Source organism: Mobula birostris, chromosome 8 (assembly GCF_030028105.1).
Source record: "Mobula birostris isolate sMobBir1 chromosome 8, sMobBir1.hap1, whole genome shotgun sequence".
Taxonomy (NCBI): domain Eukaryota; kingdom Metazoa; phylum Chordata; class Chondrichthyes; order Myliobatiformes; family Myliobatidae; genus Mobula; species Mobula birostris.
In genome coordinates, this window is record NC_092377.1 from 167,065,488 (window position 1) to 167,089,409 (window position 23,922).

The window sequence follows — 23,922 nt, forward strand, 5'->3', positions numbered from 1 at the left end:
TATCTTCCCACCTTTATCTCTAATCGGTCCTACCTTCACTCCTGTCATCCTTTTTTTCTTCACATAACTGAAGAATGCCTTGGGGTTTTCCTTTACCCTACTCGCCAAGGCCTTCTCATGCCCCCTTCTTGCTCTTCTCAGCCCCTTAAGCTCCTTTCTTGTTTCCCTATATTCCTCAATAGACCCATCTGATCCTTGCTTCCTAAACCTCATGTATGCTGCCTTCTTCCACCTGACCAGATTTTCCACCTCACTTGTCACCCATGGTTCCTTCACCCTACCATTCTTTATCTTCCTCACCGGGACAAATTTATCCCTAACATCCCGCAAGAGATCTCTAAACATCGACCACATGTCCATAGTACATTTCCCTGCAAAAACATCATACCAATTCACACCTGCAAGTTCTAGCCTTATAGCCTCATAATTTGCCTTTCCCCAATTAAAAATTTTCCTGTCCTCTGATTCTATCCTTCTCCATGATAATGCTAAAGGCCAGGGAGCAGTGGTCACTGTCCCCCAGATGCTCACCCACTGAGAGATCTGTGACCTGACCCGGTTCATTACTTAGTACTAGACCTAGTATGGCATTCCCCCTAGTTGGCCTGTCCACATACTGTAACAGGAATCCGTCCTGGGAACACTTAAACTCTGCCCCATCTAAACCCTTGAAACTAATCAGGTACCAATCAATATTAGGGAAGTTAAAGTCACCCATGATAACAATCCTGTTATTTTCGCACCTTTCCAAAATCTGCCTCCCAATCTGCTCCTCTGTATCTCTGCTGCTACCAGAGGTATCCCCTGAATACCTGACCCTTTAATTTTGTGTTATTTTATTAACCCATGGCACAAGACCTTTACCATCACTACAGCTAGTGTCAAGTAATGCAAGAAATTTGAATGTGTCACATCTCAGTTTTCTAAACTTGAGCACAACGGCCCCAGTCTCATCAACCTCCCAGTACATGACAAACCTGCCATCCCAGAAATCCCCTCCTTCAGTCGCACATAAATGCTTCCTGAGGTTAGGAAGCTGGAAGTGGTACAAGATTCCTGATATGGTTTCATCATGCACATCTGCAGAGAGAATTCCCTCTGCTCCTCGAGGTCATGGCTCAGGTGCTGCCAGCACCTTAACTATAGGAGTTCTCAATCATGGCCTATATATCCCACACACAATCTGCTCCCTCCACTTTGACTCACAGGATAAATCCGAGCCCATCTACAGCAGTGGAATGTGCTTGGTTCCAGCTACTCACCCAACGGCTTCTTTTCTCACTGTTCCCTCAACATCCTGACTCGGCTGCACAGCTGAGAGAGGAGGGAGTCCACTCCTCCCTGGCGAGTCTTGCTTGATCTCCAGGCTCTTCATACGAGATGCAGTCTTCTCAACTTTGCATATAGATGGCTCAGGAACCATGGCTCTGCCTCTGAAACTTGGGGAGAGAAAATAGTGCAAGACAAATACACACAAAAATACAAAATCATTCTAGTCAGGGCTGGGTCCAAAATTTCACAATGCCAGGTGGTTTAGAAATACAATTTGACAATGACCAGAACTCCCATATCTTGTACATGTATGCATAGCTCCTTCAAAGATGAGAGGCCGTTTGGCCCATCAATCCCTGCTGCTTCTCAGAGCAGTCCCATTTCTCCATATTTAACTCCTCCATCTCAATTGCCCAACAAATGCACAAGCTGAGCACCATGGTAGCACAGAAGTTAGCGTGATGGTATTACAGCTCGGGGCATCAGAGTTCAAAGTTCAATTGCAGCATCATCTGCAAGGAATCTGTATGTCCTTCCTACGGAATGCATGGGTTTTCCCTGGGTGTTCTGGTTTCCTCCCACAGTGCAAAGATGTACCAGTTGGTAGGTTAATTGGTCATTGTGAACTATGCCGTAATTAGGTTAGGTTTAAAAATCGGGGTTGTCAGGGTTTGTGGGGGAGTGCATCAAGAGCCGAAAGGACCTTCTCTGCACTGTACATCAAAGTAAAATAATAATTCCCCTACTACAGATAATCCAGTGGCCAATTAATACAAAAAGCTTCACATCTCAGGAAGACGAGATCAGAAGAAACCATACATTGTTGTGCTGTTACTTATCCATTAAAACATTGGGTAACTTTAGATTTTTGATACATTTTTGTCACCATCTCGTTGGCTGAATCAAAGATGGCGACAAATCAACATATAGAAGGGAGATTGAAAATCTGGCTGAATGATGCCACAACAACAATCTTTCAGTCAACGTCATCAAAACAAGAGAGCTGATAAATTTATCACAGTATACATACATGTCACCATATACAGCCCTGAGATTCATTTTCTTGCAGGCATACACAATAAATCCATAATAGAATAATACTGATAATAGACTCAATGAACGACTTGGGCATTCAACCAGTGTGCAAAAGACAACAAACTGTGCAGATAAGAAAAAAAAATAATAAGTAATAAATACCAAAAACATGAGACGAAGTGTCCTTGAAAGTGAGTTTATAGGTTGTGGGAACATTTCAATGATGGGGCAAGTGAAGTTATCCCTTTTAGTTCAAAAGCCTGATGGTTGAGGAGTAATAACTGTCCCTGAATGTGTGAATGTACTCAGCGGTGGGGAGAAATTTATCCATGTCAGACTTGGCCTCATCTACTAGTTTCAGTAGGATTTTCCATTCAAGGGCAGTCAATACCAATTAGATCCCAGCTCTAATCCTTGCCGTGTCTTCATCATTCCCTCTGACCATCCCCCCCCCCGAGGAAGAACATTTTTCCCCTCAACAAGGGCCTTACCTTTGTCTCCTTTTGCCTGCAACTCTGAGCTTCATGCTTGCCACAATATCCAGTTCTTCTTCCATTGCCTCAGTCTCTGAGCCCACTTCATTGGCAAGAATTCCACACTCCTCTTCCCTTCAATCCTCCTCCTCTAGGACACCACGCTGTGGTTCTCTGCCTGCTCTGAACCTTTTCACCCTGAACTGCCGATGAGACATCCACCATCTCTACTTCAGAACACCTCACTTCTCCTCCATCTGGCACAACTAGCCCTCACCCTCACTATTTTTGCCCGACTCATCCCACTATCTCCAAACTGTAGCTGCAGCCGTGGACATCCACATGGACCCCAGCTATGTCTGCCTATTTGTTCGATACATAGAACTGTCCAAGTTCCAAGCCTTCCCCATTTATACTTCCCAACTCTTCCTCTGCTGCACTGATGACTGCAATGGTGCTGCTTCATGCACCCACGCTGGGTTTTCAATTTTATCAACTTTGCCTCTAACTTCCACCCAGCGCTTACATTCATTAGGTCCATCTCTGACACCTCCCTCTCCTCTCTAGATCTGTTTGCATCTCTGGAAACAAACTGTCAACTGACATCTTTATAATCCTACTGATTCCCATGGTTATCTTGACTATACCTCTTCCCACCCTATCACCTGTAAAAATGTTATTTCCTTTTCTCAGTTCCTTTACCTCCACCGCATCTGTTCTCACAACACGGCTTTTTGTTCCAGGACATCAGAGGTGCTCTCCTTCAAGAACAGGGCTTCCCTCTCTCTACTATTGATGCTGCCCTCACCTGCATCTCCACCAGTTCCTGTATATCTGTGCTCACCCCATCTTTGCAGCACCTTAATAGTGATAGATTCCCTCTTGTCCTTACCTACCACCCCATCAGCCTCATCCAACACACCATTCTCCGCATCTTCTGCCATCTCCAAAGGGATCCTACCACTAAGCATTTTTACCTCCCTCCCACCCCCGCTTTCCACAGGGCTTGCTCCCTCTACAATTCCCTTGTCCATTTGTCCCTCCCCATCGATCACCCCTCCCAGAATTTAGCCTTGCAAGCCACCAAAGTACTACACCTGCCCATTCACCACTTCTACCACCTTCATTCAGGGTCTCAAACAGTCCTTCCAGGTGAGGCAACACTTCGCCCGTGATCTGCTGGGCTCGTCTATTGTGTCTGGTGCTCCTCATCTACATTGGTGAGACCTGTCGCAAATTGGGAGACCACTTCACTGAGCAATTCGGCACCTTCTGCCACAAGTGGAATTTCCCAGTGGCCAAACATTTTAATTCAGATTCCCATTTCTGTTCTGACATATCAGTCCTTGGCCTCCTCTTGTGCCAAAATGAGGTTACCCTCAGGGTGAAAGAGCAAATCCCTATTTTCAGTCTGGGCAGCCTCCAATCTGATGGTATGAATATTGATCTCTCCTTCTAGACTTTGATTTCCCCCTCTATTCCGACATTTCAATTCTTCTCACCTGCCTATCCCTTTCTCCTTGGGTCCTCTCTCCTCTCATTCCTTTTTCTCCAGACATTGACCTTTCCCACCTTCCTGGTTTCACCTGTCACGCTCTAGCTATCCTTTCCCACCCCCACTTTTTATTCTGGCGACTTCCCCCTTCCTTCTTAATCATGAAGAGTCTTGGCCCAAAACACTGACTGTTTATTCATCTCCATAGGTGCTGTTTGACCCGAGTATTTTGAGAAAGTTGCTTTGGATTTCCAGCATCTGCAGACTCTCTCGTGTTTATAGATCATAGGCTCACAATGTTGTGCAAACATATAACCTACTCTAGAAACTGCCTAGAATTACCCTGCCACACAGTCCTCTATTTTTCTAACCACCATGTACCTATCGACGTGTCTCTTAAAAGACCCCATTGTATTCGCCCTCACCACTGTCGCTGGCAGTGCATTCCACGCACCCACCACTCTGTGTGAAAACTTACCTCTGACATCCCCCTTGTACCTATTTCCAAGCACCTTAAAACTATGCCCCCTCATGTTAGCCATTTCAGCCCTGGGAAAAAGCCTCTGGCTATGCATATGATCTATGCCTCTCATCTTATACACCTCTATCAGGTCACCTCTCATCCTCTGGCACTTGAAGGAGAAAAGTTCACTCAACCTACTCTCATAAGGCACACTCTCCAATACAGACAACATTCTTGTAAATCTCCTCTGCACTCTCTCCTGTAGTGAGGTAACCAGAACTGAACAGCGTACTCCAAGTGGGGTCTGACCACGGTCTCGTATAGCTGTAACATTACCTCACGGCTCTTGAACTCAACCCCATGGTTGATGATGGCCAACGCACCATACGCCTTCTTAACAACACTGTCACCCTGCGTAGCAGCTTTGAGTGTCCCATGGACATGGACCCCAAGATCTCTCTGATCCTCCGCACTGCCAAGAGTCATACGATTAATACTATATTCTGTCTTCAAACTTGATGTCCCAAAATGAGCCACTTCACACTCATTTCAGTTGAACTCGATCTGCCAGTTCTGCATCCTATTGATGTCCTGCTGTAACCTCTGATAAACCTCCAGACTATTCAGAACACCCTCAACTTTTGTACCATCAGCAAACTTACTAACCCACCTTTCTACTTCCTCGTCCAGGTCACTTATAAAAATCACCAAGAGGAGGGGTCCCAGAGCAGAGCCCTGCGAACACTACTGGTCACCGACCTCAGTGCAGAATACGATCCGTCTACAACCACCCTTTGCCTTCTGTGGGCAAGCCAATTCTGGATCCACAAAGCAAGGTCTCCTTGGATCCCATACCTCCTTAATTTCTGAATGAGTCTAGCATGGGGAGCCTTATCAAATGCCTTACTGAAATTGATATACACTACATCCACTGCCCTACCTTCATCAATGTGTTTTGTTACATCCTCAAAGAATTCAATCAGGCTTGTAAGGCATGATCTGCCCTTGACAAAGCTATGCTGACAATCCCAAATCAGATTATGTCGCTCCAAATGCTCATAAATCCTGCCTTGTTGTATCTTCTCCAACAACTTGCCCACCACTGAAGTCAGAATCACTGGTCTATAATTTCCTGGGTTATCTCTACTCCCTTTCTTGAACAAGGGAAGAACATTTGCAACCCTCTGGCTCTTCGCCCGTCCCTATTGATGATGCAAAGATCATTGTCAGAGGCTCAGCAATCTCCTCAGTCATTGACCAGGCCATGAAGCAACCAATTAATATACTTGCTGCTACACATCTATTGAGGCTTGTCAAAGTTCTGAATGTTATGCTGAACCTCCGCAATCTTGCAAGGAATTAGAGGCGCTGCTGTGCTTTCTTCGTAATTGCACTTGTGCTGGGTCCAGGACAAGTCCTTCGAAATAATAATACCAAGGAGTTTAAAGTTGCTGACCCTCTCCATCTCTGATGAGGACTGGCTCATGGACCTCTGGTTTTCTCCTCCTGTAGTCAATAATCAGCTCCTTGGTCTTGCTGACATTGAATAGGAGATCCTGATGAAGAGTCTTGGTCCAAAATGTCAACTGTGTACTCTTTTCCATAGATGCTGCTTGGCCTGCTGTATTCCTCCAGCATTTTTTGTGTTGTTGAGTAAGAGGTTATTGTAGCACCACTCAGCCAGATTTTCAATCTCTCTCCCATATACTGATTTGTCACATGACAATGGTGATGTCAGCAAGCTTGAATAAGGCATTGGAGCTGTGCTTCACCACACAGTCAGAAGTGTCAAGTGAGTAGAGCAGGGAGCTAAGAACACAGCCTTGTGGTGCACCTATGCTGATGGAGATCGTGGACAAAATGCTGTTGCCAATCTGAACTGACTGGGATCTGCAAGTGAGGAAATCAAGCATCCACTTGCAGAATGAGGTATTGAGGAAAAAGTCATAAAGTTTATTGATTAGTTTTGAGGGATAGTATTGAATGTTGAGCTGCAGTCGATAAAGGGCATCCTGATGTATGCATCTTTGCTTCCACCTCACACAACTGAAGTAGGTCGACATAGGCTCCTAAATCCTCAACACCTTCTGCAGGGGCACCATTGAGAGCATCCTGACTGGCTGTATCACCAACTGGTATGGGAACCGCACCAACCTTGATCACTGAGCACTGCACAGAGTGATAAGGACAGCCCAGTGCATTCTGTGGCCATGAACTTCTCTCCATTGAGGACATTTACAGCAGCAGGTACAGAAAGGCCTGGAAGGTCACCGGGGACACCAGTCACTCCTACTACAAGCTGTTTCAGCTGCTTCCCTCTGGCAAATGGTACCGCAGCATTAAAGCCAGGACCAACAGGCTAAGGGGCAGCTTCTTTCTACAAGCCATAGGACTTACAAATTCACATGTCTGTGCATTGCGACGGAGTCATAATGCAAAGATTTTTTACTCCTTCACATTGTGGGGTGAAAATAAATTCAAATGTTCCAGGGTTGGGTGAAGATCAAATGAGATGGTACCTGCTGTGGAACTATAACTCTGGTATCAACTTCAGGAGGAAAAACCCCATGGTCCATGAGCCAATCTTCTTTACAGGATCGGAGGTGTAGTGGGCCAGTAACTCTAAATTCCTTGATATCATTATATCAAAGGATCTGAAGTGGGACCAGCCTGCATGTGCCATCACAAAGAAGACTGCTTTCTTAGAAGTTTGCGTAGGTTCAGCATGTCACCTAAAACTTTGACAAACTTCTACAAGTGCAGAGTGGAGAGTATCCTGACTGGTTGCATCATGGCCTGGTATGGAAACACTAACACCCAGGAACAGAAAAGGCTGCACAAACTGGTGGACACAGCCCAGTCCATCACAGGCAAAGCCCACTCCCCCCCCCCCGCCACCACTGAGTGCATCTACAAGGAGCAATGCCTCAAGAAAGCAGCATCCATCATTAAGCACCCCCACCATCCAGGCCATCTCACTACTATCAGGGAGGTGGTACAGGAGCCTTAGGTCACACACCACCAGGTTCAAGGACAGTTATTACCCTACAATCATCAGGTTCATGAACCAGCATGAATAACTTCACTCAGTTAACTGTGAACTGAATCTACAACCCATGGACTCACTTTCAAGGACTCTACCATTCATGTTCTATTAATTTTTATTTGCACAGTTTATCATCTTTTGCACATAGGTTGTCAGTCTTTATGTATAGTTTTTCACAAATTCTGTTTCATTATTTTCCTGTAAATGTCATAAGAAAATGAGTTTCAGAGTGGTACACGGTGATATACATGTGCCTTGATAATAAATTTACTTTGATTTAACTGATTAATACCGATGTACCCCACCAGCAAAGCCCACAAAAGGAACTTCGTGCTCCAAGTCAACCTGTCAATTTTCGGGCCATACCACTCACAGACTTAGAAACATAGAAAACCTACAGCACAGTACAGGCCCTTCGGCCCACAAAGCTGTGCCAAACATGAGAAATTACTAGGCTTACCTATAGTCCTCTATTTTACTAAGCTCCGTGTGCCTATCTAAATGTCTCTTAAAAGACCCTATCGTATCCGCCTCCACCACCGTTGCCAGCAGCCCATTCCACGCATTCACCACTCTCTGCGTAAAAAATTTACCCTTGACATCTCCTCTGTACCTACTCCCCAGCACCTTAAACCTGTGTCCTCTTGTGGCAACCATTTCAGCCCTGGGAAAAAGCCTCTGACTATCCACACGATCAATGCCTCTCATCATCTTATGCACTTCTATCAGGTCACCTCTCATCCTCCGTCACTCCAATACTAACTTGTGTTGATACTGTTTTGTGACTGTATGTATTGGATCTTAGCTGCGCACTGCATGCAACTATACCGCATTTTGCACCTTGGTCTTAGAGGAACGATGTTTTGTTTAGCTGTATACTTGGGTACGGTTGAGTAAAAATAAACCTTAACTTGAACCACGTCTCTCAATTCCTTTGCAGTGCAAGAACTGTCTCAGCTGGAGCTGCTAACTAACTGCAGTTCTCAGCAGTGCACACTTTAATGGCAGGTGAATAACAACAAATAGTCGGTCACATTCTTCTTTCCCTACCTGCCTTGTTCAGGGCTCCAGAGCGGTTTTGCTCTCGATGGAAAGGCATCGCCAGCTGCTGGTTCTACTTCATATCTAACTCTTCCGAACAGGGCGCTGGAGATTTCTCTGCTTAAGATCCCTCTGCCTGTGAGGTGGAAAGGAATTATAACTCAGTATCACATTACTGTGTAAAAATAACATGACTGCATTAAATAGGGGTAGTATCATTCATAATTCTCTGATATATGTCTACAAAATTATGAGGGGCATAGACAAGATGAGTGATCATACCACCCCACCCCCCAGGGGAGTGAAGTCTAAAAGAAAGGTCACCCAACACGCCACTGGCACCAGCCTATTCACCATCAAGGTGGGTATACCCGCCATACAGAAAGGAGCAAGAAAGGCCAGTAACATCATGAAAGACCCCACCCACCCTGCTCATGGACTGTTTCTCCCACTCCCATCAGGGAGTCCACAAAGCATCTGCACCAGGACCACCAGACTCAAAAAACAGTTACTTTCACCAAGCAGTGAGGCTGAGCAACACTTCTGCCCTCTAACCCACTGCTCCACACCTCCAACCACCACTACTTTATCATTCCTTGTCAGTCACCTTATGTACAGACACTCCTGTGGCTAGTGTCACTTTATGGACATATAATGTATATATACTATTATTGATATTTGTGTTTTTTAAAATTATCGCATTCTTCAGCTTAGTGTTTTTTGTGCTGCATTGGATCCGGAGTAACAATTGTATTGGGATGTGATAGAGTGGAAGGGATTAAAGGAGAGGGGTGGCATTACCAATCATGGAAAATGTCACAGCAGTGCTCAGTCAGGATAGACTAGAGAGCTCGTCTAGTGAGGTATATGGAGTAGAACTGAGGAATAAGAATAATGTGGTATGACCACATTAATGGAAATATATTATACACCACCCAACACTTGGCAGGATTTAGAGGAGCAAATTTGTAGGAAGATCACAGTCTGTTGCAAGAATCAATGTTATGATAGTCAGTAATTTTAACTTTCAATTTATTGACTGGGACTCCCACACTGTAAAAGGGCTGCATGGGAAAGAGTTCAAATGTGCTCAGGAAAGTTTCCTTTATCAATACACAAGACCCAACTAAGAAAGTGAGATACTGGATCTCCTATTAGGAGACGAGTCAGGGCTGGTAGTAGAAGTTAGTGTAGGGGAACACTTTTCATCTAGTGATCATAATACCATTAGATTCAAAGTAATTATGTAAAAAGATTGGTCTATTTCTTGTGTTGAGACTATTTTGGAGAAAGGACAATCTAGATGGTATCAGAAAGAATCTGGCAAGTGTGGATTAGGACAGGTTGTTTTCTGGCAAAGGTGTACTTAGTAAATGGGGAGCCTTCAGGAGTGAAACTTTAAGAGTATTGACTTTGTTTGTTCCTGCCAGAATAAAAGGCAAGGGTAACAGGTTTAGGGAACCTTGGTATTCAAGAGATGCTGAGTCCCTGGTTAACAAAAAGAGGAAGGTGTATAGGAGGTACAGGCAGGCATGAACAAATCAGGTACTTGGAGTATAAGAAATGTAAAAGATCAATTAAAGAAATCAGGAGAGCTAAAAGACACATGGTTGCTCTAGCAGACAAGGTGAAAGAAAATCTTTTGGGCTTGTTCAGATATACTAAAGGGATAGCAAAGGACAAACCGGTTCTCTGGAAGATAGGAGCTGTAATCTATGCCTGGATTGGGCAGGGGGGGGGGGGGGGGAGGGATATTAAATTGATACTTTTGCATCTATATTTAATTGGGAGACAGACAGAATCTGTAGAGGCGAGGCAAAGCAGTAGTCAGGTCATGGAGCCTATACAGATTACAGAGGAGGGCTTTGCTGTCTTGAGGCATATTAGGGTGGTTAAGTCCCCAGGACCAGACAAAGTGTTCCTTGGATCTCGTGGGAGGCAAGTGCAGAAATTGCAGGAGCCCCTAGCAGAGATAGTCAAAACATCCCCAGCCACCGGTGAGGTGCTGGATGATTGGAGGGTAGCTAATTTGTTCCATTGCTTAAGCCTCTAAGAATAAGCCAGATAAGGCTTTGAGAAATGTCACCATTTTTCCGGCACCTTTAAACATCAGTGATGTGCTAATTTGAGGCAGTATTCACACATGCGGTATGGTTTAAGAGGAAGCCAGCTGGTCCAAGAGTCATAACCAGAATTAGAGTTAGAAGTAAACTGATTCAGGATGTGAGTCTGAGATTTCAGAATAAGGTTTTGATCGGAAGCCACACTGAACAGCAAGGTGAACCAATCCACTGCTGTGAGCCAAGCAGAATCTGAAGGAAATAAAGAGACTGCCATCCCTCTGACTTACAGTTGTAAAGGCTCCAAGTGGGCATGGGTTCGATGGCCATTTACAGTAACAGTGGCATTTTGGTCTTGCCTTTCTCACAGGATTATCTCCCTCTCCACAAGATTATCTTTGTAAATGAGAACTATCAGTAATAACCCATGTCTAAGGTAGGCAGCAAACAAGAATGAAACAGTTATAAACATTACAGACACTGTAATACCCCTGGAATCACTGTCACCCACCATTAACATCCTGGAAACTTAGCTGGCTAGCTACAACAGATACTGTGGCAGTGGATGACTCGCCTTATGACAGAAAAAACCTTTCCACTATTCTTAAGGCACAAGCAATGTACTTTGTTCGTTTGGATGCTGACAACACTGAAAAAAATTAATTCACTTCCAGGATCCATAACCCACTGATTACCATCCAGAATCTTCAACATCGATTTCCTGCATCTTCTCACCAGCTCCAGCTCAGTGTACGTGTGACTTTTATTTTTCCTCCCCATGCCTCAAGTGGGACATCGTTTGGCAACTTTGCCGTTTCTTTAGCAGTTAGTGTACAAGTGAGCTGCATTGATATTTTGCATTCCTTATAACTGTGCTACCTATACTGGGTGGCAGGGCGGACATACGCCTCTCTGCTAGCTTGTAGGTCACCCTCAGGCAAGATGTTATACCGCTTAGCCTCCTGATCAGGGCCACACGAAGCCATGGAAGCAGGTGGTGGATGGTCGTATGAGCAGCTGGTGCATATCACAAGTCCTGGTTATGCAAGCACCACGCCAGGTAAACAATCTGAAGAGTATTGATAATGGCTGGGGTCACCCACCTTGCAAATACACTGAATACTCTGCAGATGCTGGGGTCAAAGCAACACTCACAACACGCTGAAGGAACTCAGCAGGTCGGGCAGCATCCTTGGAAACGATCAGTCAACGTTTCAGGCCGGAACCCTTCGTCAGGACTGAAGAGGGAAGGGGCAGAGGCCCTATAAAGAAGATGGGGGGAGGGTGGAAAGGCGGCTGGTAGGTTCCAGGTGAAAAACCAGTAAGGGGAAAGATAAAGGGGTGGGGGAGGGGAAGCAGGGAGGTGATAGGCAGGAAAGGTGAAGGAGGAATAGGGGAAAACACAATGGGTAGTAGAAGGAGGCGGAACCATTAGGGAGGTAGTAGGCAGCTGGGGGAGGGGGCAGAGTGAAATAGGGATAGGGGAAGGGAAGGGGAGGAAATTACCGTAAGCTGGAGAATTCAATGTTCATACCAAGGGGCTGGAGACTACCTAGACGGTATATGAGGTGTTGCTCCTCCAACCTGAGTTTAGCCTCATCATGGCAGTAGAGGAGGCCATGTATGGACATATTTGAATGGGAGTGGGAAGAAGACTTGAAGTGGGTGGCTACTGGGAGATCCTGCAGATTGGGGGACCACTTTGTCGAGCACCTCCGCTCCGTCTGCCACAGCAGACAGGATCTCCCGGTGCCCACCCACTTCAAGTCTTCTTCCCACTCCCATTCAAATATGTCCATACATGGCCTCCTCTACTGATGAGGCTAAACTCAGGTTGGAGGAGCAACACCTCATATACCGTCTAGGTAGTCTCCAGCCCCTTGGTATGAACATTGAATTCTCCAGCTTACGGTAATTTCCTCCCCTTCCCTTATCCCTATTTCACTCTGCCCCCTCCCCCAGCTGCCTACTACCTCCCTAATGGTTCTGCCTCCTCCTACTACCCATTGTGTTTTCCCCTATTCCTTCTTCACCTTTCCTGCCTATCCCCTCCCTGCTTCCCCTCCCCCAGCCCTTTATCTTTCCCCTTACTGGTTTTTCACCTGGAACTGACCAGCCTTCTCCTTCCCACCCTCTCCCCACCTTCTTTATAGGGCCTCTGCCCCTTCCCTCTTCAGTCCTGACGAAGGGTTCCGGTCCAAAATGTTGACTGATCGTTTCCACGGATGCTGTCCGACCTGCTGAGTTCCTCCAGCGTGTTGTGAGTGTTGTAAATACACTGCCCAGATGGCGGCAATGGCAAACCACTTCTGTGGAAAAATTTGCCAAGAACAATCATTGTTGTGGGTAGACTGTGTTTGCCCACATCACATGACATGGCACATAATGATGATGATGTCTACTGACTTACGTGTAGTCAAACTTTTTTGAAACTTTGACCTCTCCATTCCCATTTGCCTGTGCTCTCTTCACAATGAAGCCTCTCAATGCATTTATTAGACCATGGGTTTGGCCAGACTCACTACCCTTGGAAAGGTCAATAACTTAATTCATGCAGAGGAGAAAGTATTTGATTTTTTCTAAACTCAGAATCAGGTATCACTGACGTGTTGTGAAATTTGTTGTTTCGTAGCAGCAGTGCAGTGCAATACATGAAATATACTATAAATTACAACAAGGTATATATAATTAAAAGAATAAGTAGTACAAATATGCCAAAAATAATGAGGTAGCATTTATGTTTCTTTCAGAAATCTGATGGTGAGGGAAAGAAGCAGCTCCTGAAACGGTGAGTGTGTGTTGAGATGGTGCTAACCTGCAGCATTAACACCAGCATAGGGTAGTTGAGCTGAGTGGCCTGCTTGATGCGGAAACTCAGTGGATCTGTGTGAAAGATGCTGCTGTCATTTGCTACTGGATTGGGGAATGGTTTACACTGGAGAGGTGACAACTGCTAGGACATCACCCCAATCCTGGCAGCAGGTTCTTACCCAAGAGTGGAGCTGAAGGTCTCTGACTGAGGTGATCTCCTCGGCTGTAAGCTTCAAACTGTGGCAGTGAGCAAAGATTTTGCAGCAGTTTTCCCGAACGACCCAGTGGCTGTGGAAACATGCAGAGAATTAGGGGGAAAAAAAAATAGCATTCCTGTGGCATCTTTCTGAAACGCTGGGCTGCCATACCACATTAGTCTATACCAGAGGTCCCCAACCTCAGGTCCATGGACTACTCGCTCAATGATATTGGTCCACAACATAAAAAAGGTTGGGCACCACTGGTCTATACCATACTTTACACTACCAAACAAAGAAAAGAGTTATTGAATCCCTTTGCTTCATTATGAGCAAATAATCAATTTTAGTCCAGTCTGTTGAAAAAAAAAGTAATGGATACAGCCCAGTCTATCACAGGCAAAGGCCTCCTATCATTGAGCACATTTACAAGGTGCACTGTCACAAGCATCCACCATCAGGGGCCCCAGTCACCCAGGCCATACTCTCTTCTCACTACCATCAAGCAGGAGGCACAGGAGCCTAGGACTACACTAACAGGTTCAGGAATAGTTATGACCTGCAATCCTCAGGCTCCTGAAACATTGTAGATAACTTTGCTCACCTCAACAATGAGCTGATTCCATGGTCTACAGATTCACTTTCAAGGACTCTACAACTGATGTTCTCAGCATTATTTTTCATCATTTACATGATTTGTCTTTTTTTCGCACATTAGTTTTTGTCAGTCTTTGTTATTTATAGCTTTTCATAAATTCTAGTGTATTTCTTTATTTTCTGTAAATAGCTGCAAGAAAACGAATCTCTGGGTAAGATATGCTAACTGTAGGAGCCATGCATCTGTTCTCCATCTGCTTATTATGTTTCTTATGGTAACTAGTCACACGAGTGGGGTGTGGCAAAAGTGAAGGGAATAAGTTATGTATTTGTTCTTTGTTCGTGGCAGTTTGCAGTAGCTGGGGACTGGCAGAGGTTGTATCTTTTGCTGACCGCTCAATAGCGCTGAGCTAACACTTGGGTGCACGTCACTTTCATCACCTCAAGATGTGCATTTGCTAACTGCTAATAAGGAATGGAAAGTATATCTTTAACCTTCGGAGCAATCATTATTGGAGTGAGGGCACGTCATGCAGGTATAACAAATCCGCAGGGTCGCCGGCAGCAACAATCGTTTTGGTTTGGCCATGACAGTAACTTATACGTACTTCGATAATAAATTTACTTTGAACTTTGAAATTAATTCGACCGAGTAAATCGGACTTAACGGTAAAATGAAAACTGGTAACTGAAAATAGAGTAAATCGGACTTAAAGGTAAAATGAAAATTGGTAACTGAAAATAAACTAGACGGAATAACTTGAAATGATAGCAATATGGTCGAGACATAAATAGGAGAAAATTCTCTGATTATTCAAACTGCTGAGGGCCCTCTAACACAGGGTGAAGATAGAGGTTATCCCTCTGAGCTGAGGCGGGTCGGTGCTCAGGCCTCACTGTGAGAAGTCGGGAAAAATTTTCAAATGTTGCACGTTCAAAAATGTCTAGGGTGTGGTTATATGTCTTGGTTTACTGTTGAGAAGGGATTGCTTACTGTTTGGTTAGAAAAGGAGAGTTTTTTTTCTACTAGAGAAAAATGCAAACTGAATTGGTAAAAATAATTTCCTATAATGTTAATGGGGTTTTGAATCCAATTAAAAGAAATAAGATTATGTCTAAATTGAAAAAAAGAGAGGGCACAAATAGCTTTCCTCCAGGAAACACATATGAGCCAATCTGAACATGGAAAATTAAAAGGAATGGGCTTTAAGCATGCATTTTATTCATCATATAAATTGAGTCACAAAAGAGGGGTAGCTACTTTAATATCAAGTACTCTTAATTATGAACATATTTCAGAGACTAGAGACAAAGAAGGACGGTTCGTAAAAATCACAGGAAGAATAGAAGGTACAGAAATAACATTGCTGAATGTTTATGCTCCTCCAGGTTGTGAATGGTCATTTTATAGACACATTTTTGACCTAATGGTCAGTTCTCAAGGGGTAGTAATTTGTGGAGGGGACTTTAATATTAGATTAAATCCTATATTAGATTCTTCAAGAATAGTTACTCAGAATAAACCACTGACTCGGAAAGTGAATTCATTGATGGAGGAGTTGGGAATTATAGATGTCTGGAGGGAATTACACCCTACTAGTAAAGATTATACATATTACTCTTTCCCTCATTCAGCCTATTCAAGGATAGACTATTTCTTTATCTTTAATACAGATAGACTCAGGATAAAAAACTGTAATATTGCAACAATTGATCTGTCGGATCATAGCCCAGTCTCTATGTCTCTAATCCTGGAAAGGAAAATGAGGAAAACACTATGGAGGCTAAACTCACATATACTCAATAACCCGAAAGTAATGGAGAGATTAAGGGGAGAAATCAAAGAATATCTAGACCTTAATGACACGGGAGAAACATCACCAGTGATCTTATGGGATACATTGAAAGCTGTACTGAGAGGGAAAATTATTTCCATTACCACTCACATGAAAAAAATCAATGCACAAAAATTAGCAGACCTTCAAGGAAAATTAAAACAACTTCAAGTTGTAGATAGCAACAAAAGTAATTCAAATCGAAAACAGGAAATTAGGAAATTGCAAAGTGAAATTGACGATATTTATACGTTGGAAACTCAAAGAAATTTTCTTTACCTGAGACAAAAGAATTATGAAGTAGGAGGAAAATCAGCTAGATTATTAGCATATAAATTACGAAAACAACAAGCAGACAATACAATTCATAAAATAAAGAATCCAAAGACAAAGCTTGTGGAGAGTACAATAGGGAAAATTCAAGAGAGTTTTGAAACATATTATCAAGAGCTGTACTCCCAACCCCGGGCCCCCAATGAGCCCTATATAGACAGCGTATTGAATTTTTTAGATCTACCTAAAGTTACAGATTTACAAAATGAAAGTTTATTAGAACCAGTAACTGTCAAAGAACTGAAGGTGGCCATCTCTAGGTTAAAGGCTGGAAAGTCCCCGGGTTCTGATGGGTTTACCTCAGAGTGGTACAAGTCCCTGAAGACAGTTAGCCCCATTACTACTTAACACCTTTAATTGGATCTTGCAGAGAGGAGAAACTCCACCTTCCTGGAGAGAAGCGATTATTTCAGTTATTCCTAAAGAGGGTAAAGATAAACTAGAATGTGGCAATTATCAGCCAATTAGTGTTCTTAATTTAGATTACAAACTATTTACATCTATATTAGCACGCAGATTGAAAAAGCTTTTACCTGGCCTAATCCACTTAGACCAGACTGGATTTATTCAACAAAGACAAACACAGGACAACATAAGGAGAACTCTGCGCATATTAGAACAGGTTAATAAGAACGAGACAGAAACAATGGTAGTAGGATTGGACGCTGAGAAAGCTTTTGATTGGGTTAGTTGGGCATTCCTATACAGAGTGTTAGGAAGATTTGGCTTTCAAGAAAAGTTTATTAAAGTAATTCAGACTCTATATGACAGCCCTACTGCCTGAATTAAGATAAATGGGGACCTCTCTGACTCCTTCATCTTAGAGAGAGGCACTAGACAGGGATGCCCAATTTCTCCTCTCCTTTTTGCGCTATATATTGAACCGCTTGCCCAACTAATAAGAGAGAGCGAAATCGTAAAAGGTATCAAGGTGGCAGGGATTGAACAGAAAGTGGCGTTATTCGCAGATGATGTTTTGGTCTATCTGAGTGAACCAGAAAAATCATTTATAGGATTGTTTACACTGTTGGATGACTTTGGGAAAATATCAGGTTATAAAATAAATGTAAAGAAAACGCAGGTTATGTCCCTAAATTATACACCATCCAAAAAGTTGCAGGATACATATGATCTTAAGTGGGAAGCTAAATCATTAAAATATTTAGGAATAACCCTGCCGAAGGATCTTTCAACACTGTCACAGGTAAATTATGGGCCATTAATCTCAGAGATAAAAGCAGATATGCATAGATGGAATCTTATCCCCTTTTTAAGTTTAAATTCAAGGATAAATACTATAAAAATGAATATTCTTCCTTGGTTATTGTATCTTTTCCGTACTTTACCGGTGGAGGTGGATGATAATCAATTCAGGGAATGGGACAAATGGATTTCCCGCTTCATTTGGCAAGGAAAGAAACCTAGAATTCGATATAACACCTTACAGTTAGGGAAGGAAGGAAGGAGGTATGGTTCTTCCTTGCCTGAGAAATTATTTTTATGCCTCACAGGTAACCCCTCTGTTATATTGGTGTAATAGGGAATATAAGGCTACATGGAAGGAAATAGAATTTGGATTAGTTGACAGTTTTCCTCTTCAGGCCTCAATAGCTGACAAAGGATTGATGGCCCAGTTGGAAAAATTTAAAAACGCTTGGATAAATCTTACATTAGAAGTATGGCAGAAGGTGGTTAATTCATGTGGAATTAATAACATGTTAAAACTCTTTAGATGGTGTGCATATGATACCGAATTCCTTCCCAACAGAGGAGATAAAAGATTTGAGCTATGGATAAAGAAAGGTCTTACAACCTACCTCTCATTTATAGATAAAAGAGTATTACAAAGTTTCCAAATCCTGCAGGACAAACATGGCCTAGAACATAATGACTTTTTTTTAGGTACCTTCAAGTACGAAACTATGTTAACCAGAGTTGTAGATATACAGACCTATCAACAGTAGAATTAGAATTTTTCAAGATTCTGAATTCGGCTTGCAGTTCAATACCTAGTAAATCAGTTTCTCGATTATATAACGCACTCTCCCATGCTAAAAATGTAAATACACGGTATATTAAAGAGAAGTGGGAGAAAGAAGTGGGATTGGTACGTTCAGAGGAGGCTTGGGGGAAAATCTGCAGCTTTCAATGGTCCTCGACTAATTCTTTGACTTGGAGAGAACATTGTTGGAAAAACATTATAAGATGCTTCAAGACCCCATATCAGGAAAAATATAAAGATACAAATGTGATGTGTTGGAGAAGGTGCGGCTCCAAGGAGGCAAATCATTTTCATATTTTTTGGGATTGCCCTAAATTAAGTCTATTTTGGGAAGGTATTCATAGAACATTAGTTAAGGTACTTAGGTCCCAGATACCTCTGAACTTTGAGACGCTCTATTTGGGGCATGTATTGTTTCTTGAACAGAAGGAAGATATAAAGTTGCTGCAGGCCCTCTTAGCGGCAAGTAAGAAATCAATCACTAGAAAATGGCTAAATCCAATACCACCTACATTAGAAGATTGGTACGAAATTATCTTGGAAATATTTAAAATGGAAAAGTTGACTTACTCCCTGAGAACTCAAAAAGAAAAATTTTATCAAATCTGGAATAAGTGGATTGAATATATAACCCCAATGCGAGCAGACTTTAGATGACTCTCCTAATGATTTATACTGCTCTTCTCATCAACACAGTAATATTGCTAACGTAAGCACCCCTAGTCTAAATGTTTGTTTTTTTTGTTTTCTTTTGAAAAATAGAGAATTAACACAAGTAAAGGGAAAGATTTGGGAAAGGGATAAAAAAAATGAAAAAATTAAGTAAATAAGTACATAGGGATTGGATAATTAAGTCTGCGGGCAGGAGCAAGCATGAACAAATTAGGATATAAACACCTACAATGGTTGATACATAGGCTTATATACAACATTTTGGACCAGTGGAAATGGTCCAGAAGGGTTATATGGGAACTATTATTACCATTTTTCTTAACAACTAATTCCATTACTTAGCCTAATAGGTTAGATTTATCACAGTACATAATTATCTATTTAAATGTTTATTTTCCTTTTATATCATCTCAATGTGTACTTAAGAATGTATAAATAATTGTAGTTTTATACATATAAAAAAATGGAAAAGGTTATATGTGTGAAAAAAGTACATTATATTTGTGAATTCCTTATCCAAATAAAAATAAAATTAAAAAAAAATTAATTCCACCAATGAGGGCAAATGAGACCTTGATTACAATATATCATCTGCAAAAAAAATCTCTGGATCACAAGCTCAGATGCATTTATTTATCCTATGTGCATCAAAACACAGAATTAAGTGCATCATTTGCATTTATAACCAACACAAGCTAAGGATGCACTGGGGGCAGCCCACGAGTGTATAATAGACAACATATACTGTAAAGCACGATCATTCCTTTGAGCAGCACCCAACAGAGATGGACACACCATGTCTCTGTTGGATCAGGGAGTAAAATTGTTATACTTCATGTCGTTTGTTATGCGTCCTGAAAATATTCATAGTCACCTATATACGTGTAGTTGTTCAGTGAATTTTCCAATAATTCTAGTATAGATAATTCTGCATTTTCTAAAGCTTCTCAGTTTCACTGCAGCAGGCATCCTGCCACTTCAAACCTGGCTATTTCATTCAGTTCTATGTTATCAATGCTTTTATTTCTGGTCTGATTATGTTGACGACTTCTTCATCTTGTTTGCTCTTTTCATTTGCTACATTTAATAAATGGCTGCAACGAATAAGCTTTGTGTCTCCTCCTTGACTTCTGAACAGCCTCTGGACCAATGTCACCAGATCCAAATCCAAAACTTCTACACTGCTTGTCACTGCCTCACCAAAGCACCCAGCATAATTAAAAACCTGGAAGTACGTACAGAAGGCCTCAACACAGCGGTTTATAAATAGTTCCGTAGCACAATAAATTGGACTTTTGATCTCACAACTTACCTTGTTATAATCTTGCACCTTACTGTTTACCTGCACCTCACTTCCTTTGTAGCTATTGCACCTCATTCTGCATCTGTTGTATCAGACCTGTTTTAGCTCAATACACTGTGAAATGATTTGATCTGTATGAACAACATGCAGGACAAGCTGCTCACTGTATCTCAGTATAAGTGAGAATAATAAACCAATTCCAACAGCATTATACAAGTGGAGTTCTGCCAATAGTTTCCCCAGTTTTCTAGAAGGGTGTAGACAGGGGTAGTCCGTGTGCATATAATCACACCGGGTGGGTAGCTGGGCAGACGCAGACCTCGTATGTCATGGAACATCATTACAGTACAGGCTCACATTACAGTACAGGCTCTTCTGCCCACAATGTTGAGCTGACCTTTAAATCTACTCCAAGACTGATTTAACTTATCTCTCCCACACTGCCCTCCACTTTCCTATCATAAACAGAGAGGTCATGTCAGTGGCCAATGAAAGCAATTACAATTCACCACAGACTCGGAGCCTGAAATGCCAAAAGAGCAAAGGGAAATGGCAGTAGAAGCAGCTTGGGGACCAAAGCAAGCATTTCCAGTGTGGCCACACTTGTGTTTTGAGGGAGACAACTTAATGAAGAATTCATCTGGAATCTGCATGGAGGTTAACAAAAGTGTATAGATAAAGGTTGGAGGTAAATGCACTGATTTCCCTCCCCACCCCCCTTCATATAGTGCAATCCAGTTTACAATGATTTACCGAATGGACAGGAGAAGCAGATACAACAAACTTTCGAAAAGAACTGATTACATACTTGTAGAACTAAAACTTGCAGCACTGCAAGGTTTAATCATGTTTTTAACACGTGTAACTTCAGCCTATTGCAATTCACCTACCACCGAAACAGGTCTACAGTTCAGCCATCTCCCTGGCCTGATGCTCACCTCTGGAGCATCTTGACAGTAAAGACACCTACATCACACTACAGTTTATTTACTGCAGTTCAGCCTTCAATACGTTAATTCCAAGTGTAAGGGGGTTTTGTTTTTTATGTTACTGAGTAGGCTAATTAAAATGGCTTCTTTGTTATGTTATACTTGCGAATGCTTCTTTGTTATGTTAAATGCTGAGAAAGTCCTTCCCGCTAGCAGTTTGTTGAATCATGTTACTGATAAGATGTTACGAACCAATTGGAATAGCTGTTATGTTTTTGGTGTATCTGAAGATACTGTACGCGTGGGGTTTTGAGGCAGAAGGCAGGAGACAGGGACAGTGGATGAACCAGGCGCTGTGAGTCTGCTAACGGGATCAGACCCCGAGCGGGGCATTCGGCGAGGAGAGGAGACGGACTCATGTGGAGCATCTGGTCAACCACTGTTGTTGGTCCCAGGCAGCCAGTCAAGGTGGTCCGAAGGGTCACAGGGTGAAGAAGAAGCGTCTTGAGCTCCAACTGTTTTGTGCACGAAGAGATTGAACTTTGATAAGTGTGGCGCCTTTTATTTTCCTTTTATATTTTATTCTCTATTAATTATATAGTTCCAGTAATATCTATAAACTGTAAATCATTTAACCGTATCTGGTGTATTGTCTGTTATTTGGGCGGGGTGGAGTACCTCACACAGCATCCACACAAACTAATTACCCAGTTTGCCGGGGCTGAGGGCTGTTTCCCTAGATGACAGTGAGCCGAGCGACCCTGAGGGTGGCCAGGGGGGCTACACAAGCAAACTCATCAACAAACTCCAGACCCTGGGAGTCAATGTCTGTCTCTGCACTGGATACTTCTTGCAATCAGCAAGGAGACGCAGCAATTATTCTAAACACTGGTGCTCCATAAGATTGTGTTCTCAGCCCCCTACGCTGCTCCCTGTACACCCATGACTGTATGGCTAAATTCTGCTTGAACTCCATCTACAAACAATATCACTGTAGTGGGCCACATCTGAAATAATGATGAGTCAGAGTACAGGAAGGAGATAGAGAGCTCAGTGACATTGTGTCATGACAACCTTCCCTCAATGTCAACAACGAAGCTGGTCATTGACTTTAGAAAGGGAAATGATGCACTGCACTTTCCAATATCTTTTACACTTTATTCTGCATTGTTATTACTGTGTGGCCACAACTGTACAGCTCTGGTGATAATTCCGTGCACCTTCATCTTTTAACAGATTATTTTATTTTAACTAGAGATACAGCGCAGAACAGGCCCTTTCAGCCCAATGAGATTCAGGGCTGAGCAACCCACCTATTTAACCCGAGCCTAATCACAGGACAGTCTACAATGACCAAATAACCCACTAACTGGTATGTCTTTGGACTGTGGGACCCGGAGGGACCAGAGCACCCGGAGGAAAACCATGTGGGTCATGGGGGGAACATACAAACTCCTACAGACGGCGCCAGAATTGAACTCCGGAACTCCCCAGGTTGTAATCAAAGTGCTGTGTCATGACCATGGTTGTTCTTGGCAAATTTTTCTACAGGCGTGGTTTGCTCCTGCCTTCTGCTGGGCAGTGTCTTTACAAGACAGGTGACCCCAGCCATAATCAACACTCTTCAGTGATTGTCTGCCTGGCGTCAGTGGTCACATAACCAGGACTTGTGATAATCAGGGGCTGCTCATACGACCATCCACCATCTGCTCCCATGACTCCATGTGACCCTAACTGAGGGGCTAAGCAGGTGCTACACCTTGCCCAAGGGTGACCTGCAGGCTAGTGGAGAGAAGGAGCACCTTAGACCTCATTTGGTAGAGGTGCATCTCCACCCAAAGTTGTAATAGTGTATATATATAATAGAGTATATTATATACTGTAATACTTATGTTTTTGAAATGCTACGTCCAAGATGAATGAAGGCAGAAAACAGATGTTCCTTATTCAATTCTATAACATAGTCATACTTTACTGATCCCAGGGGAAAATTGGTTTTCATTACAGTTGCACCATAAATAATAAATAGTAATAAAACCATAAACAGTTAAATAGTAATATGTAAATTATGCCAGGAAATGTCCAGGACCAGCCTATTGGCTCAGGGTGTCTGACCCTCCAAGGGAGGAGTTGTAAAGTTTGATGGCCACAGGCAGGAATGACTTCCTATGACGCTCTGTGCTACATCTCGGTGGAATGAGTCTCTGGCTGAATGTACTCCTGTGCCCAACCAGTACATTATGTAGTGGATGGGAGACAGTCCAAGATGGCATGCAACTTGGACAGCATCCTCTTTACAGACACCACCATCAGAGAGTCCAGTTCCATCCCCACAACATCACTGGCCTTACGAATGAG

The 23,922-nt window shown here is 42.8% G+C and overlaps 1 protein-coding gene across 1 annotated transcript in view; it reads right to left on the reverse strand.

Moving 5' to 3' along the window:
- Positions 1–23,922, reverse strand: part of piwil2 (piwi-like RNA-mediated gene silencing 2) — a 109,621-nt gene that overhangs the window by 80,202 nt on the left and 5,497 nt on the right. The window contains exons 3-5 of the mRNA XM_072267267.1: positions 13,876–13,984; positions 8,835–8,961; positions 1,263–1,439 (exon numbers count right to left, since the gene is read on the reverse strand). Coding sequence (XP_072123368.1) covers positions 1,263–1,439; positions 8,835–8,961; positions 13,876–13,984 — 413 coding nt within the window. The remainder of the gene's footprint in view (positions 1–1,262; positions 1,440–8,834; positions 8,962–13,875; positions 13,985–23,922) is intronic.